At 42.4% G+C, this 16,970-nt stretch overlaps 2 protein-coding genes across 8 annotated transcripts in view; both read left to right on the top strand.

The window, feature by feature from the left end:
- Positions 1-12,411, top strand: part of LOC311289694 (protein NLRC3-like) — a 58,059-nt gene extending 45,648 nt beyond the window's left edge. For all 3 annotated transcript variants that reach the window (XM_084407914.1, XM_084407915.1, XM_084407916.1), the window contains 3 exons: positions 6,478-6,651; positions 10,342-10,388; positions 11,780-12,411. In XM_084407914.1, the coding sequence (XP_084264040.1) occupies positions 6,478-6,651; positions 10,342-10,388; positions 11,780-12,294 (736 nt within the window). In that variant the 3' untranslated portion in view covers positions 12,295-12,411. The remainder of the gene's footprint in view (positions 1-6,477; positions 6,652-10,341; positions 10,389-11,779) is intronic.
- Positions 12,412-13,573: 1,162 nt separating this feature from the next.
- LOC311289740 (uncharacterized protein) lies at positions 13,574-16,614 on the top strand. Of its 5 annotated transcripts, none has more exons than XR_014627209.1 (7): positions 13,574-15,315; positions 15,413-15,602; positions 15,840-15,901; positions 15,983-16,030; positions 16,102-16,164; positions 16,250-16,404; positions 16,479-16,614. XR_014627209.1 is itself a non-coding variant. In XM_084407983.1 (7 exons), the coding sequence occupies exons 2-7, from the start codon at positions 15,313-15,315 to the stop codon at positions 16,295-16,297; spliced, it is 414 nt and encodes a 137-aa protein (XP_084264109.1). In that variant the 5' UTR covers positions 13,574-14,540; positions 15,271-15,312; the 3' UTR covers positions 16,298-16,535. The 5 variants fall into 5 exon arrangements, 4 of the variants coding, with proteins under 4 accessions (XP_084264109.1, XP_084264107.1, XP_084264110.1 ...); XM_084407983.1 differs by having other exon boundaries at positions 13,574-14,540; positions 15,271-15,315; positions 16,250-16,535; XM_084407981.1 differs by having other exon boundaries at positions 13,574-15,602.
- Positions 16,615-16,970: the final 356 nt, after the last annotated feature.

Here is a 16,970-nt window from a genome sequence, read left to right as displayed (position 1 = left end):
TCTGCGCATGAGCGACTGGGCAGAACATACATGCCACTTATACTGACAGTTTAGCCTGCAAGGCGGGAACTTCCAGGTTATAAAACCTCACGAATGTTGATGGGGAGGCCCAACCCGCCGCCATACAAATATCGTGGATAGAAATTCCGCTGGACCAGGCCCACGAAGAGGCCATGCCTCTAGTGGAGTGGGCTCTGATACCCAAAGGGCACTGCAGGTGTTTGGAGGCGTAAGCTGCTGTGATCGCGTCCACTATCCACCTGTACAAGCTCTGTTTCGAGGCGGCGAGACCTCTGATGCGCCCGCCGAAAGAAACGAAGAGCTGCTCGGAACGCCTGAAAGCGGCGGAGCGCGTAATGTAATGTAAACCTAATGTAAAATGATAATAGGAGGTTATCACTGTCCCTGCTATCGGATGCTGGCAGAGCCGAAAGGGAGATGATTTGCGCCCTAAAGGGGGTACCAATCGCTTTAGGGATGTAACCGTGTCTCGGTCTGAGAATGACTTTAGAGTCATTAGGTCCGAACTCGAGACATGCAGGGCGAACAGATAGCGCGTGCAGATCCCCCACGCGTTTTACTGAAGACCGAGATATCAGAAAAACGGTTTTGAGCGAAAGGTATTTCAGATCCACGGATTCAAGCGGTTCAAAGGGAAAAGCCTTCAGGGCCTCCAGGACCAAGGACAGATCCCAGATAGGAACCGAGGGGGGCCGCGGGGGATTCATCCGTCTGGCTCCTCTGAGGAAACGGATGACAAGCTCATTTCTTCCTATTGCACGGCTGCGCGTCATCTCAGCGAACGCTGCAATAGCCGCCACATACACTTTGAGCGTGGAAGGGGACCTGCCCTTATCCAACAGCTCTTGAAGGAAGGAGAGCACCCGCGGAACCTCACATGTGCGTGGATCAACGCTCTTAGTAGCGCACCATTTAGCGAACACAGACCATTTAGATGCATAGAGCCGTCTCGTAGAGGGAGCTCTAGACTGCGTGATCGTGTTTACGACCCCTTCTGGTAGCTCAACAGGTATCCGTTGATTATCCACGCATGCAGAGACCAGCGCTCTGGATGGGGATGCCAGATCGATCCACCGGCTTGAGATAGGAGATCCTTTCTCACCGGGATCGGCCATGGGGGTAAGTGCGACAGCCTCACCAGCTCTGGGTACCAGATTTGGTTCTCCCAACGCGGGGCTATGAGAAGCACTGGGTGGTGCGTTTCCCTGATTCTCGTAATGACCTGTGGTAACAGGGAGATCGGGGGAAAAGCGTACAGCGGGAGGCTGGGCCAGGTCCGGGCCAGCGCGTCCTCGCTCCTCGAAAAAAATATCGGGCAGTGAGCGTTGTCTTTCGACGCAAAGAGGTCGACATCCGCTCTGCCGAATAGGCGCCAGAGCAACTGGACTGTCTGGGGGTGCAGGGACCATTCTCCCGGGGGAATGTTGTCTCTGGACAGTCTGTCTGGGCCGACATTCAGGTGGCCCGGCACGTGCACGGCTCTCAGCGAGCGCAACGAGCGATGAGCCCATACGAGAAGGCGTTCTGTCAGTTTGCACAGGTTCCTGGATCTGACACCGCCCTGTCGGTTCACATAGGACACAACGGACATGTTGTCCGAGCGGACTAGCACATGGTGATCCCGTATGAGTGGGAGGAAGCGCTTGAGCGCGTTCTCGACCGCTATCATCTCCAAACAATTTATGTGGAGGGATTTCTCCTGGTCTGACCAGAGGCCAAAGACCGGTTTGCCTTCGAACAAAGCGCCCCAGCCTGAGGTGGAAGCGTCCGTCGAGATAACTTTGCGGTGCGAGACGGCCCCCATTGTCACTCCCCGCTGGTACCAGTCGGCCGCTAACCAGGGCTTCAGTGCTGAAACACAGCTCTGAGTCACTCTGATCTGGATGCGGCCGGAAGCCCATGCTCTGTGAGGCACTCGGGTGTTCAACCAGCGTTGTAGCGGGCGCATACGGAATAGACCCAGCTGAAGCACTGCTGCAGCTGCAGCTGAAGCCATACAACCCAGCATCCTCTGAAATGTCTTGAGAGGTGCGGTGCTGCCCGGCTGGAAAGACGCGGCCAGGCGTTGAATACAGCGCGTGCGCTGTATCGACAGGCGGGCCGTCATTGCCACAGAGTCCAGATCCAAACCCAGGAAGAGGTTGACTGACTGGGCACTAAAGCGCTCTTGGTCCAGTTGACTGTGAGCCCCAGGCTTTCCAGATGGCTGAGAAGCACTGTTCTGTGGGCGATAAGCTCTGCCTCTGACTGTGCTATAATTAACTAATCGTCCAGATAGTTCAAAATCCGCATTCCCTGAGCTCTCAGGGGAGCGAGAGCCGTGTCCATGCACTTCGTGTATGTACGGGGTGCTAAAGACAGGCCGAACGGCAGGACGGTGTATTGATATACCTGACCGTCGAAGGCGAATCTCAAGAATGGCCTGTGATGGGGTATTATCTGGATCTGAAAGTACGCGTCTTTCAGATCGAGAGAGATAAACCAGTCTCTCGGGCGAATTTGCGCGAGGATCTGCCTGGTTGTGAGCATTTTGAATGGTCTTCTCATAAGAGCTTTGTTCAAATATCTCAGATCCAATATTGGTCTGAGAGCTCCATCCTTCTTGGGAACGAGGAAATAACGGCTGTAAAAGCCCGTCTCGCTCATAGAAGGAGGTACCGGTTCTATAGCCCCTTTGCACAGGAGTGTCGCTATTTCTGCTTGAAGTAGATGTGCTACTCCATTCACTCTCGTCTCGGTACGCGCCTGAAAGCGCGGGGGGGGCGGCGAGCGAACTGCTTAGCACCCATTCTGATGCGACTGGAATAGCTTCCCACGCTTTTGCGTGTGCAGCCAAGGGCAGAATGGCCTCCGGGCTCTGATCGCCGCGCATCGCGGGCTCGAAACGGAGGGGGCGGGCGCAGAGCGCGCACTCTCGGTGCTTGGATACGGCGGATCGCACACAGCGATAGCTGGCCGTTTTACACACAGTGTCCCGGTGGCTTGGACAGGGAACACATAGTGTGAGGCGCAACGCGCGAGGGCGGCGTCGGGGCGAAATGTTCGTTAGTATGTGTGAGCACTCGAGGGCGGGCACAGGACTTACATTTAAAACATGACCGGTCGTGAGAGGCCGTGTGACAGAGCGGGCAGTGAGTAGGTGTGGGCACGTTGAGGTGGACACGTGACCTACTTTTAACACTCGAGCGGCTTCTGCCTGCTTTATGAGAGTGGGCTCTGTGAGAGACACGGGATTTATAGTGCTTGTGTGCAGGGGTGAACACGGAAACGTGGGCACATTCACTGCATTTGAAACACATACGGCGTGAGCCGTGCAACCAGACATATATGCTCATTTGAGATTTCTCTGGGTCGCCGTGAGGACGGTGGTTGCGCGCAGGCGAGCGGGTAGATGTACCGGCTCGTTGGCTGCGAGGTAAACATCTGCAGTAGCCGTGGCAACGGGGACTGACAGAGCGTGAAGCTTTGACGGTGGTCCAGCCGCAGCGGGACTTAACCGTCTTTTCTTCCTTCGTGAATAGACGCTCATAGATAATCGAGCACCATGAGTAGGAAGGGTGCGAGGTTCGCTTTCTGTATGTAAGAAAAGCTGGCCGCGAGCTCGGAGAAGCGAACAGCATAAATTTATATCTGCCGCAAGAGCCGGGATCGAACACGGGTCGCTGGCGCGAAAGCCTATGATTCTGCCACTGGGCCACAGGGGAGAAAACATTAGCTTTCGGCTAGAGCGAGCATATAAGAGCGTCATGTCTTGTGACGGCGTTTGCTTGCAGGCGTGCGTGTATTTATAACAGGCTCGTATACTGCAATATGAACAATTCCAGTCGCCTGAACTCAAGAGGGGACTGAGAAATGTGTGAGGAATGGAGGTAGGAGCGCAGAAGAGGTGGCAGTCTCCGTTGCTGAGCGGGGCGCGGCACGAGCCGCAGGAAAAAACGAGGCGTTTTGACAAAAACGTGCTCTTTTAGAACAGTGAGAGAAAGTGTGTGTCACAGGGCGAGCACACACAGCAGTAATAAAAGGATATGTCGCCGGATAGCGTAGCAGGCACGGATGGCTGAAGGCGGCGAAGGCGGCTGGCTTCCTCAGGCGCTGTCCTAGGCTTGCTGGTCGCTGGCTTCAACGGCGGCGGCTCTCAAGATCCAGCGATGCGAAGAGCTTCGCTGAAGACAAGAAAATCAGAATTTTAGCCTACGAGCCCTGCTTATATACACACTGGCCACACCCACCTTGACGGTTAGAAGGGTGTGGAGGGCGCGAAGCGCCCTGATAGGGTGTGACGTCATACAGGGCTCACTGGTAGGCTTAAGCAGTTGCCGCCGGGCAGCCAATGAGCACGCTGATACAGCCTGCCGTGGTCTGCCGGCTGCCGCACTGCGTTGACAATGAATACAAAATTAAGGATAATTTTTGGCTTCAGATCTCGAAGAAAGACAACTTTCCCGTAGCGTAAGCAACTTACGCAATACGAGAGTACCTCTCGTAAGAGAACTCTATATTGACTATATTCAGTGATAAGCATCTTCCTTCCTCGGATACCTGTGACAGCTACATGATACAGCTACCCAATTATTTTAATTATTTCACGATAATTAATTCTAGTATTTGTACAGGTTTTAACATTTTTGTAATTTGTTGTAATTGTTCATTTAATTTTACCTGTGAAGCAGATTTGTTATGTGACAGCATTAATTAAAGCTGCAGTCGGCAAGATTTTTTTGATCATATTCACTGAAACCGACACTATGCTCCGACAGAACAACATAAATCAGCCGGTTTTAGAAAAAAACCCGTGCTTCTACCTCCACCTAGAGCCTGTTATTTGTTTTGCAAAAATCCACTGCTCCCGATTCTTCTGGTCCAATCAGCACAGGGCTGTGGGAGATCTGACTGTCAATCACAGTTCGTGCACACACCACAGATCCCCCTCCTCCCCCCACATGCACACGCCTGAAGTTCGCAGGTGAGTTGGATTGTACGAAGCGTGATGGCGGAGAGAAAATCTACTAACAAGCTTCCAGTTCCTCGGTTATTGCTATCTATGGGTAGATTAGCCAGGGCAGCCTACCACCGAGTACTCCATGGTGTTGATCGATGCTGAAGAGACGGAGGCGTTCACAGAAAATCTGGTGCACACGCACTGACGAGCACGAACTCGATGGGAGGGTGCTCTGTGGTAGTGGGGGAGGGGCATGAGAGTTGTAAACATTAAAAATTTTGGCTAAATCCCCCCAATCTGCCAGACTTGCCGACTGCAGCTTTAAAGTTTGATAGCACAGCAGACAGTATATTTTACGAACTTATCTGCATCTCCTACATGCGCTGCATCAAGCCATTCCCATAATAGCTGTCACCATTCAAATTGATGCACAGCAGGGCTTAGACTAACTGTTGGAGCCATTATATTGAATTGTATTTTTTGACACTAGAGGACGTATGAGTATTTTGACTATATTTAAATAAAGTGATGAGATACAACTGCGCATATGGAAGGTCAAACTAACTTTTTGACCGTGCTGTGTTGAGCGTTGTAGTGTGCAAGACTGTGTTCATGCCCAACAGTTTTGAATTTTTGAATTAAATATTTGGATTTTTTAGTAGTAAGTCAAAGTAGCAGTTTGCAGTTTGCAGTTTTATTTGTTGTTTGCAATGCCAAATGGACAATAAATGGATTTGGCATATACACATGTATTCAGAAAGTATGGACAATGAATTTATTTTATTCAAGGCAAAGGCACGTGTCAGAAACCGAAAAAAAGCGTCCCTACACTAACTGTACATCATGTGTGTAAGACTCCAATAAAATTATTTGGTAATTATTACCTCACAAAACTACACAAAATTATGTTATTTTCAAATTAGTTTGTAAATTATTATTGTTCCTGGTTCAATAAGGTACTTATGTGAGAAAGTAGCAGTGGCTGTGACAGACTTTAAGTATCACCTCACTGCTTAAAGATGCAAACTAATCATTTTTTATATGAAATAAGCAGGTCCCGAGCAGGTTTGAGCTTATGGACCTGTTGCTATGACAGCAACTCCGTGAGGAGCTTCGAAGAACCTAACAGTCCTGGATCTCTGTTTTTGGGCCACTCATAACATGGATTTGAAAATGCAACATGCCAAACATTTTCCTAAATTTGTAATGAGAACTGTATAAAAACTTGTTCTAAAAGTTTTAAGTTTTAGAACTTAAGTCTGTATAAGAACTTATGAAACTTTTCTGTTAGTATAAAAGCTTTAGTTATTTAAAATTTGAAGTTATTAAATAAAGTAAATGTGTCCGATGACTACATTTAGAAAAGTAAATGAACTTTTAATCATTCACACTTCCACAGACTCTTGTTACTTTTGTGACAAGACAACAGTTGCAAATACAAACTGCTCAGGTCAGTGTGTGATAGTAACTGAATACCAAACTAATGTCATGTGGATTGTTGATGTGTGTCTTTGTAGATTATCTGGCTGTATGGTGACAGAGGAAGGCTGTGGTTATGTGTCTTCAGCTCTGAGTTCAAACCCCTCACACCTGAGAGAGCTGGATCTGAGCTACAATCATCCAGGAGATTCAGGAGTCAAGCTGCTCTCTGATAAACTCAACCATCCAAACTACAGACTAGATACACTCAAGTATGTATAGCAAGAAGAGTTTTGATTAAACAACTCAAACAGCATTCACTTATTACAAACCAGCAGGGCCGGCGAGTGCCTATAAGTGAACTTGTCTAGGGTGGCAGCACAGTCAGGACAGCAATTTTAACTAAAATGTAAATTGTATTTATTTATTTGTTGGACATTCGTTTGGAATTATTACTCTTATATCAACAGGTTATCAACCCATTAGTTATTGTTAATATAAATGAACATTCCTTTATTCTTCTTAAGGCGGGCATACACTGTGCGATTTTCGTCCGAATTTGAGCCGAATTCTGACTTGTGCGACTCTTTTTCGGGTCGGGCCGATTTTCAGCTTTGTCGTGCGTCGTTTGTCGTGCAGTGTACAGGGGGAAACGAGAGGTGATTAACCTCTCCCGACCGGCAATCGGATGGTCGGATGAATTTCTGGCATTTTATAAATTTTGGTCGCTCCTCGTGACTATATCGTGCAGTTGAAGCAGAGATACGAACAAATTGCCCTAAACTCAGCATTTTTCCCTCACTGCGCCTGTGCGAAAACAGGTTTAACCATTTCATCTGCAGCAAAAAAAAAAAAAAAAAACAAAACTAAAATTGGGAGATCTTTAAGTTCTGTAGTTCAAACTAGCTACAAATTACTGTTGCTTACCTCCAGTTCGTGTTGCAAAATGGATTAACCATTACCCACTTCTTCCAAGCCACCTGCGATGTAGGCTACACTTAGCTTTATTTCAAAAACATTGTTTAACAAATTAATAAAAGAAGCAGTTTTTAATTTTCATTGATGAATTATTGCAGTGTTCGGACATATTATAGACGGTTAATAATTAATTATATGCCTATAATTCATTGTAATCGACCTAAATGTTTTAGACAATTTTCAATGAGGAGGAGTAGCCTAAGCTTCTGTGTGATATTTTATTATCCTCACAGCACGTTGGTTTTGCGGTGATGCGCTATGAAATTATTGCGTGGCAATTTAACAGCCTATCACTTTAATAATAAAAGTAGCCTTTCCTAATAATAATAATAATATACAATAATACTAATATACAATAATACTAATAATAATTTAATACATAAATTGGAAATGCTAAATCATCTTGATATTGATAGCTGATGCTTGTTTTGACAATATCTCTGGATACATGATATCGTCTATAAGCTCAACCCAGCACGAGGGTTTATCGCGCTGATTCGCGCATATTTCACACGTATAGTGTGAGCAGTGAAGTCGCAGCTCGACGTTCGGACCGTATAGTGTGAGCACAGAAATCCTGAGCTTTGGCTTTACATCGCATTCGATCTACTCGTTCAGTGTGAGTAGGTACCTTGCTGAAATCGCACAGACATCGCACAGTGTATGCCCGCCTTTAGTAATGCCACTTCCATCCCGCCCCCACCTTGTCTAGAGCGATAGTTGAGCTTTTGCCGGCCCCTGCAAAACAGTTAGACATTATTTCTTTCATACTTGTGCGCAATTATTTACACTAAATGCACAGTTAAAGTAGTTCTAGTCAGGTCTGGACTGCATTAGAGTTTCATAGCACTTCACCAAATTATTTCAGTTATTTCAAAAGGTCCTTACAGCCTATAACAGCAAAAGAACCAAAACCTACAAAGATATTGACCAGACAAATAAATATATAAAATAAGATAAAAAATGACAAAATATTTTCCTGATTTTCACATAAACGTTTTATATGCTTTCTCCCGCTCTTTCTCCCATATAAATGACCACACATACAATACAGACACACACTGACATACACGTGCACAGAAACTTGTAAGTTCTGCCCAGCGACTTCATCAGTAAAATAGTTTCGCAACTTATGTAGTATGACTGATAATACTGAAGGAACATATATGTATACAGTGATAGGTGTCATATTCCTATAGGTAGACGTGGATCAGCTGAGTCAGCTGATGCAAGCTTGACTAACGTGATCTGCCAGAACTAACGCTACGCTTGATGTCGTACACTTCAGTTAAGTGCGATCTGTTGTGATGTCACAATCAAGTTGAATTGTGGGATATAGAGCTGCTTGAAGTGTACATCAGAGAAGACTCACTCCCTCTGTCAAAATCGAGGGGTTGAGGGTCTTTCCATATAAACTTCCCTCACCCACTTGACAAAGTGGAACGCACTTCAAAGTGGCGACAGGGATTGATTCTGACAGTTTGTGCAGAAATTCTTTGGTTATGCAAACCGATTTTTGCAGCAGCTGTCTGGATGGCTGGTCTCAGATGATCTTGGAGGTGAAGATGCTGGATGTGGAGGTACTGGGCTGGTGTGGTTACACGTGGTCTGCGGTTGTGAGGCCAGTTGGATGTACTGCCAAATTCTCTGAAACGCCTTTGGAGACGGCTTATGGTAGAGAACATTCAATTCACGGGCAACAGCTCTGGTGGACATTCCTGCAGTCAGCATGCCAATTGCACGCTCCCTCAAAACTTGAGACATCTGTGGCATTGTGCTGTGTGATAAAACTGCACATTTTAGAGTGGCCTTTTATTGTGGCCAGCCTAAGACTCAATCCCAATTCACCCCTTGCCCCTACCCCTTGTTTTCGAGTGTACCCCTTGGCCCTTAAAACAGAGTTACAATGGCTAAGGGGTTGAAATATTCCCCTACGAAATGGAACAACCCTTCATGATCCCGATACGTCATTAGTCGTCGACGATGGCTCTGACGTTACGGAAGCGAAGAGTTTTTATAGGATATCTCCATGACAACGACTGACAACGATACCAATATGCCGTCCTCCGCTGTGGCAATCTCTGTCGTATGGGCTGTATGCATTTTTCTGCACTTGTCTGCCGCAACTCGGACAAGAAAACGGAGACGTCTTCAACGCCTGCGAATGCTGATGGATACGTCTGTGGTATGTAGGATGGACAGCAAACATATTAACATATTTTGTTGCAGTTAGCCTAGCTAGATTGTGCGATATGTGTGCTGGTCTGATAAGATGGAATACCGTGAACAGAGATGGGCATAAATACATGGAAATGTATTTAAAATACAAATACAAAATACTTTTAGCCGTTTGTGAAGCCATCTCATCGGTGATTCGCTATGCATTCTGGGAACATTCTCGTAGCCCTCCGTTCAGAGTGTGCCTCTGAAAAATCTCCATTTCGAGGGCCCTACCCTACCCCTCGAGAGCCCTACCCCTCCGCCCTACCCCTCTATCACAAGAAGAATCGGGACACCCTACTCCTAGACGTGAACGCGCAAAACGGAGGGGTAGGGGCAAGGGGTGAATTGGGATTTATCCTAAATAATCATGCTGTCAAATCAGCATCTTGATATGCCACACCTGTGAGGTTGGATGGATTATCTCGGCAAAGGAGAAGTGCTCACTAACTCAGATTTAGACAGATTTAGACAGATTTGTGAACAATATTTGCTCATTTCTTGCTAGAAATCACATCAAAAGTGAAAAAGTTAGTCAAAAACATACATTTACGCTCAAACTGACCGACAACTGCAACTTACAGATGAAATTAGAAATCATAATTTAAAATATAACGTGATAAATCGCCTACAGCCCTGCACTGCTGTGTGTCTATTACTAACCTGATATAAAGACAATGGAAGGGTCACTAATATAGACAAATCTGTGTGTGCTTATGTGTGAGTGTTTACTGATTAACTGTGACACTGTGTGTGTTTTGTAGTGTGGATCATGGAGGAGAGATCAGGATTACAGCAGGACTACAAAAGTGTATGTACACACACACACACACACACACACACACACACACATTAATTTACACACAAACACACTCACATTGTAATACTGTAATAACTTTCATTAGTAAATCATTAACAAACATATAATGGTCAATACATCATTAGTTAATATATATATTCACATGTCTAGAAATATGAGATAATGTGTTGTAATGTTGTTATTGTTTAAATAATGATCTGTTAATCATTATATAAAGTGTAATAAGTTCATTAATAATGTAAATTTTAATGTTTACAAAGCCCATTAAACTTTCAATTCACACGATCAAGACTGAAAATCTACAAATGATTTTAAAATAAATTATCCAATGATTAAAAACTTATTTGTTAATGTATATTTGAATGCTAAATATCTTTAAATTTCAGGTCATTTATTACAGAATGCTCTTTTTTATATTTTTTATATTTACAAATATTGTGAAAAAATTTGCTTAATTAGTAAAAGCACTTCACACTGTCATGATTCCTGTGTTGTGTTCCTCTTGTCTTGTGTGGACTTTTGTTATTTCCTGTCCTGTGCCATGTTTTGTAGTCCTTTGTAGTTTCTTGTTTATTAGTTTATTACCAGGTGTTTCTGATTAACCACGCCCCCTTGTTATCTTGTTTAGCTTGTTTGCCTGTGTATTTAAACCTCTGTGCTTCAGTTGTTGTTTGTCGGTCGTTGTAGCTGATTCCATGTTCCATGTTCCATGTTCCTGTCCTGTGTTCCATGTTCCTGTCCTGTGTTCCATGTTCCTGTCCTGTGTTCCATGTTCCTGTCCTGTGTTCCATTGTTTGCCCTGGATTTCCTGTTTGTTTCATTAAAGTAGTGCTTGCATGTGGATTCTCTCTCCGCTTCATTCCTGCCTCTTCGTTACACACACATTCTTCATTTGACCATATTATTCAATAACTCGTAAGCACATCACTCATAGCTACCAAATACCTTTTTGCATTTGTACTTTTGTAAATGTAAAAAAGTACAAATGCCATCAAACTTTAACTAATGCAGATTTTCAAGAAGTGTATGATCATATGAATGGAACGTTTAACAACATTTGTGAGCATTTTAATTTACTTAATCTGTTAATCATAATGTAATGTGTAATAAGTTCATTTGTAAACAAGAACAAGCACTCATCTCATATTTCTAGCTAATTTAATATATATAAACTGTTGATACATTAAGTATTGTATAATGTTTGTTAATGACTTATTAATGAAAGTTATTATAAAGTGTAACTTTAAGTACAATGCATTCACACACATATCTGGTAAACTGTACTGAGACACTGCTGATATATTGAACATGAAGAGTTCAGCTATAATAAAAGATCAGACAGATTCATAATTCCTGATTCTGATGTGTTTTCTCTCCATCAGATTCCCATCAGTTCACTCTGGATCTGAACACAGTGAATAAATACATCAGTCTATCTGAGGGGAACAGAGTGATTACTAACACTCTCACAGTTCACCCGTATCCTGATCATCCAGACAGATTTGATGTGCGTCAGGTGTTGTGTAGAGAGAGTGTGTGTGGACGCTGTTACTGGGAGATTGAGTGGAGTGGTTATGTGTATATATCAGTGTCATATAAGAGCATCAGCAGGAAGGGATCAGTTATTGAGTGTTGGTTTGGATATAATGATCAGTCCTGGAGTTTGTCCTGCTCTTCCTCCAGTTACTCATTCTATCACAATAACATACAGACTGAACTCCCTGTAAAGCCCATCAGCAGTAGAATAGGAGTGTATGTGGATCACAGTGCAGGAACTCTGTCCTTCTACAGCGTCTCTGACACGATGAGCCTCATCCACACAGTCCAGACCACATTCACTCAACCGCTCTATTCTGGGTTTTCTGTTTATTCTGGATCATCAGTGAAACTGTGTTGATGAATCTGAATAGACTGTCGAGAGATTCTACCCATAATGCTTTGAGCTGCATGATAAATCAGTGACTGTCACATGCTGGCTTGACTAGATAATCCAATAAAAGGCTTGATGCAGAAAGATGATTAACACTTATATTTAGTAAACACCAGCATAAAACATCAACACAAGACAATGAACATAAGATGACTGAGGGTTTAAATACACTAGATAACAAGGGATTGGGTGATGGTGATAAGTTGTCATGGTTACAAACAAGGTTTGCTATGGAAATTAACAAAACAGCAATGGTAACACAGGAACCAGAAACTGAAAACCAGACACAACAAGACAACAGAAATTCAAAATATGAGTCCATGAAGACATACAGGTAATCATGACATTGACAGTGAGATGTTATAGAGTCTTACTTTCTCCTCATAACATTAATACTGAACTTCGAACTTTGAGTCGTGCGCTAGAGCCTTATGGTTGAGTAAACGAAGTTTATATAATATACCCGCTAATCATAATAAAAGTGAGAGAACGTTTAAGGATGAGTGGTGGAAACAAGGCAAAGAGCAAGAGAAACCTAGAAAAAACAGGCAAGTATACTAACAGAGAGGAGAGAGGAAACATGAGACAGAAGAAGAGAGAGACACAATGAGACTCCCTGCAAACATGTCTGGATGAACTCAAAACTGAATTTAAGACATTCAAAGAACGTATCAAAAGACAAATGGAGAGTGAATTTACAGAGTTTAACTCAATGTCTTCCTTAAACTCTGTAAATTCACTCTCCATTTGAATGCACCAGGATGATCTGATCTCACCATCATCGAGTCCGTCTGTGATTACATGAAGAAACAGAAAAAACTGAGACAGACTAAATCCAGAAGAATGTCTCGGAGATGCTTGAAGAATCCCTTCCTATTTACATAATAATACGCAGTTGAGCAAGTAAAAAAAAAAAGTTTTAACCATGTTAATGTTTTGTATTTAATATTTTGAAGTGCTTTAAAACAATGTGAACAGCAGTACACTTGTTATCTTGCCAACAATGCAGATAATAATAATAATAATAATTTACTCACTCTCAAGTTGTTCCAATCCTGTATGAGTTTCTTTCTTCTGCTGAACACAAAAGAAGATTGAAGAGTGAAGAATATTGGAAACTAGACAGTTGACGGTAGCCATTGACCTCCATAGTAGGAAAAAATAATAATATGGAAGTCAATGGCTACCGTCGACTGTTTGACTACCAACATTCTTCACTCTTCAATCTTCTTTTGTGATCAGCAGAAGAAAAAAAACTCGAACAACTTGAGAGTGAGTAAATTATGACATCATTTTCATTTTTGGGTGAACTATCCTTTTGAAACTAATAATAATAATAATAATTTATTGTCAACGAGATTATATCACAGCATCAATCGACAGTGCAATTTCATGGAGTGCAAGAGATCAACAATAGCATATTTTGTAAACAGGGCACAGCGACAAATAACAGACAAGAAAAAAAAATTGTATATGAGGCAAAGAATCATTAGTAACCAGGAAAAATGTGTATAATGGTGTGTGCTGCAGCGATGCAAAGTCCAGTTCACAGTTATTGCATTGGTGGAAAATATGAATAATAGACGAATTAAGTGAGATCAACAATAGCATATTTTGTCTATCTCATCTCACTGGATATGAAATTAATGATCTCAGTACATGTGACATTTGAATGAAAAACACGGCCAACATTCACACCGTTAAGCATCTGCAAGTCAATGAGTTTTGGATGGTCGGTGTAAGGCCGGTTGCTCTTTGCTACATAGTAGGCTGTTCTAAACACACTGAAAGTAGACTCGAGAATTTCAGACTCGGTTCTGAGAAAACTTGTTTCTAATGTTTTGTCTTGTTGCTTTTTAAGTATACTTTCAGCTATTTTATGACTTTGGGAAACACTATGTTCATTTATTTTTTTTCTCAAAGATTTCATTTGTTTTGCAGTCATGTTACCCATAAGGGCCAACCAGACAATTTTGCCATTCACTTGATAAGGTGTACCTGAGTTTACCACTATGCTCTGCTCCGAGTGATCTTACAACACTACATGTTTTGCATCCCAACTTTTTCTCTTTTACCATAAGAAATGGGTGGGTCTTACAGAAGTATTCATACTGGTGTACATTCCAGCAGTCTGGCAAGTTGTGACAGGCTCCACCTCCTGCTCCAGTGTCCTGCCCCATGTCCACAGCTCCTCGGCCCTGTCCAGCGTAGAGGTGGGGGAGATGGATATAGTTCAATATTGCAACATTTTCTGTGCAAAATTATATTGGTACAGTCACTACATAATAGAGCTGTCAATCTTCCTCTATAATACCATTTGAATTCCATTTGATATTTGAATATTTAATGCTCAATTCCAGCCTGTAAAATAATATGTACTACACTATCAAACTTTTTCTGCTTTCTTCTCAAAAGGTAATTCTGCCTATTTGTGTAAATTCAAAGTTTCTAGTTGATTGTCTAACTATAGCATGGTTGTGCATAACGCTAGAACGTTGTCTAGGATACTTTTCCTCGCGCCAATGATGAAAAAGGATTGTCTACCTTGTAACATAAACGTAATCATATGTGTCATGATTTCCCTAGCAGAAAGCCCACGTCATGTGCAGTTGTAACACAGACTAGCTGGAGATACTAAGAGCTAATTTCAGTTTCATTGACATTGTTCATACTGCTCAGAGAAATATATTAAGAAAAAGGCTAGAAAGTAAAATCCAGTTGGTTGTCATATACAATTTCACCGCTAGATGGGAGAAATTCTTACACAATGAACATTTAAAGCTTCACCTCAAAAGTCTGCAAAAGCCAGGAGAGAGGGCTGGCAAAAGGTAGCAGACAAATTAAATGCGCAAGTGCTGTCCATGGTAGATGCTTCTATCACTTTCTACAGTATGTATTTTTGCATTTTAATCATTTCATATTTACTTTGTTCTTTTATGTCAGAGCCACCACGAGTAAAAGTGAAGTACAAGAATATTCTACAAAATGGTAGCCTTTAATTCTTATACTGTCTTTATTTTAAAAAGCCACTTTTTCCTCTTTTTAAAAGCCACTGTTAAATAATGTGTTTGTCTGTTTATAACAGCCACCAAGAAAAAGGCTGAAAAAAAAAAAAAAAAAAACAGGTGGTGGTCCTGCACCACCACAATATACCCCAGCAGAGGAGCTGGCCCTTGGGTTGAATGAAAACCGAACCATTGTGGAGGGCATCCCTGGGGACAGCTCTTCCTCAGACCCAAAGCCAGGGACCAGTAGCAGCAACACCTTCATTACTGGTAGGCTAAATGAGCTTTCAATTCTCTTAGTACACTGTAAAATTATTTGTTGCTACATTAAATGAAGTATAATCCAAATGGCTGGTACAGTCATTTCAACCGTTTGTGAAAGTGAAAACTTCTAAACTTTTAGTTAATATAAAATATGTTGCCATGAGTTATTTATCACATTATGTTTTTAATTTTTACAGTGTAGTTAATTGTAATGACAATTTAGTTTTTCCCTCTTTTGTGCAGTTTTACATAATACACCAACACTTTTACCTGTTCCCAAGCAAGTGGTGGCTGAAGCATATGCAGTAAGTTGAGTACTTTTTCTAACTTGCATAAAGGGAAGAAAGTGCAACACTTTGTAACACCCATTTACTTCCATTGCACAGGACAGTGAAGAAACCCTCTCAGATGACTGTCCTTTGGAGGAAGAACCTGTAAGTGCATAAATAACTTTACACTAATTTGTAAATACTTGTGTACCTATTCTTTCTGTCTGCAATATGAGTTGCAGGAGTCCACACCAAGAGAAAGGCTTGCAGAAGAGTCTGCACAAAGAACTGATACAGAGGTGGACAGTGTTGTACTTTTACTTTTTACTTTTGTTGCATGAGGCATGTTTTGACCCTTTTTTTTTCTTTCACAAAATGACACAGGGTGACATCCGTTCCCTATATAAATGGCATCTTCAACAAAAAAATTGAGTATTTTGACCTGAAAAAACACAACTTAAGAGGAGAAATTGAACTCGACAACTTGAAAAAGAGAAAAATTGCACTAGAGATAGAGTTGCTTCAAAAGGACCTTCAGAGTAAGTGCTAATACACCATGTGACACATAGTAGTATTGCTGAGAATGTCTTTACATAACTATCTCTTATTGCAGGCAAAAGATGACTTGCTGGCTTTTCTTTATAAAGAATTGTTTAAATAAAACTCCAGGAACTAAGTATATTTGTCTTGTCTTTAATTACACATTCAAAAATGGTGTTCCACAATTTTGTCCCGTGCAGCTCTGCCACTAGGTTGGTCCAAGTGCACTGGCTGCTGTATAATGGAAAAATGCAGTTTTGTTAGGCTCAGCATAAGTGTGTGTAATACTGTGAGCTTGACATTTATATGTTCCCTTACCACGTTCAAATAATGTGCATAAATGTGACTCTGAAAATTCTTGAGTCATGCACTGATCCTGGCCATTTTGCTTCCACATTTGTGATATGGAACAGAGTCACTCACCATCTAAGATATTTTAGTCAGTCAACTGCATACTTTTTGAATCCATTCCTTTTTTTTTTATGTAATATATTACTAATCTGGAATATTATAAATTGTAATAGTAACTTGCCTGCACATTTACACTGTGAACCCCCTTTCGGTT

This window comes from Rutilus rutilus (genome assembly GCF_951802725.1).
Source record: "Rutilus rutilus genome assembly, chromosome: 4".
In the NCBI taxonomy this organism is placed as follows: Eukaryota; Metazoa; Chordata; class Actinopteri; order Cypriniformes; family Leuciscidae; genus Rutilus; species Rutilus rutilus.
Note: the sequence above shows the minus strand (reverse complement) of the source record. Positions and strands in the feature narration are given on the sequence as shown.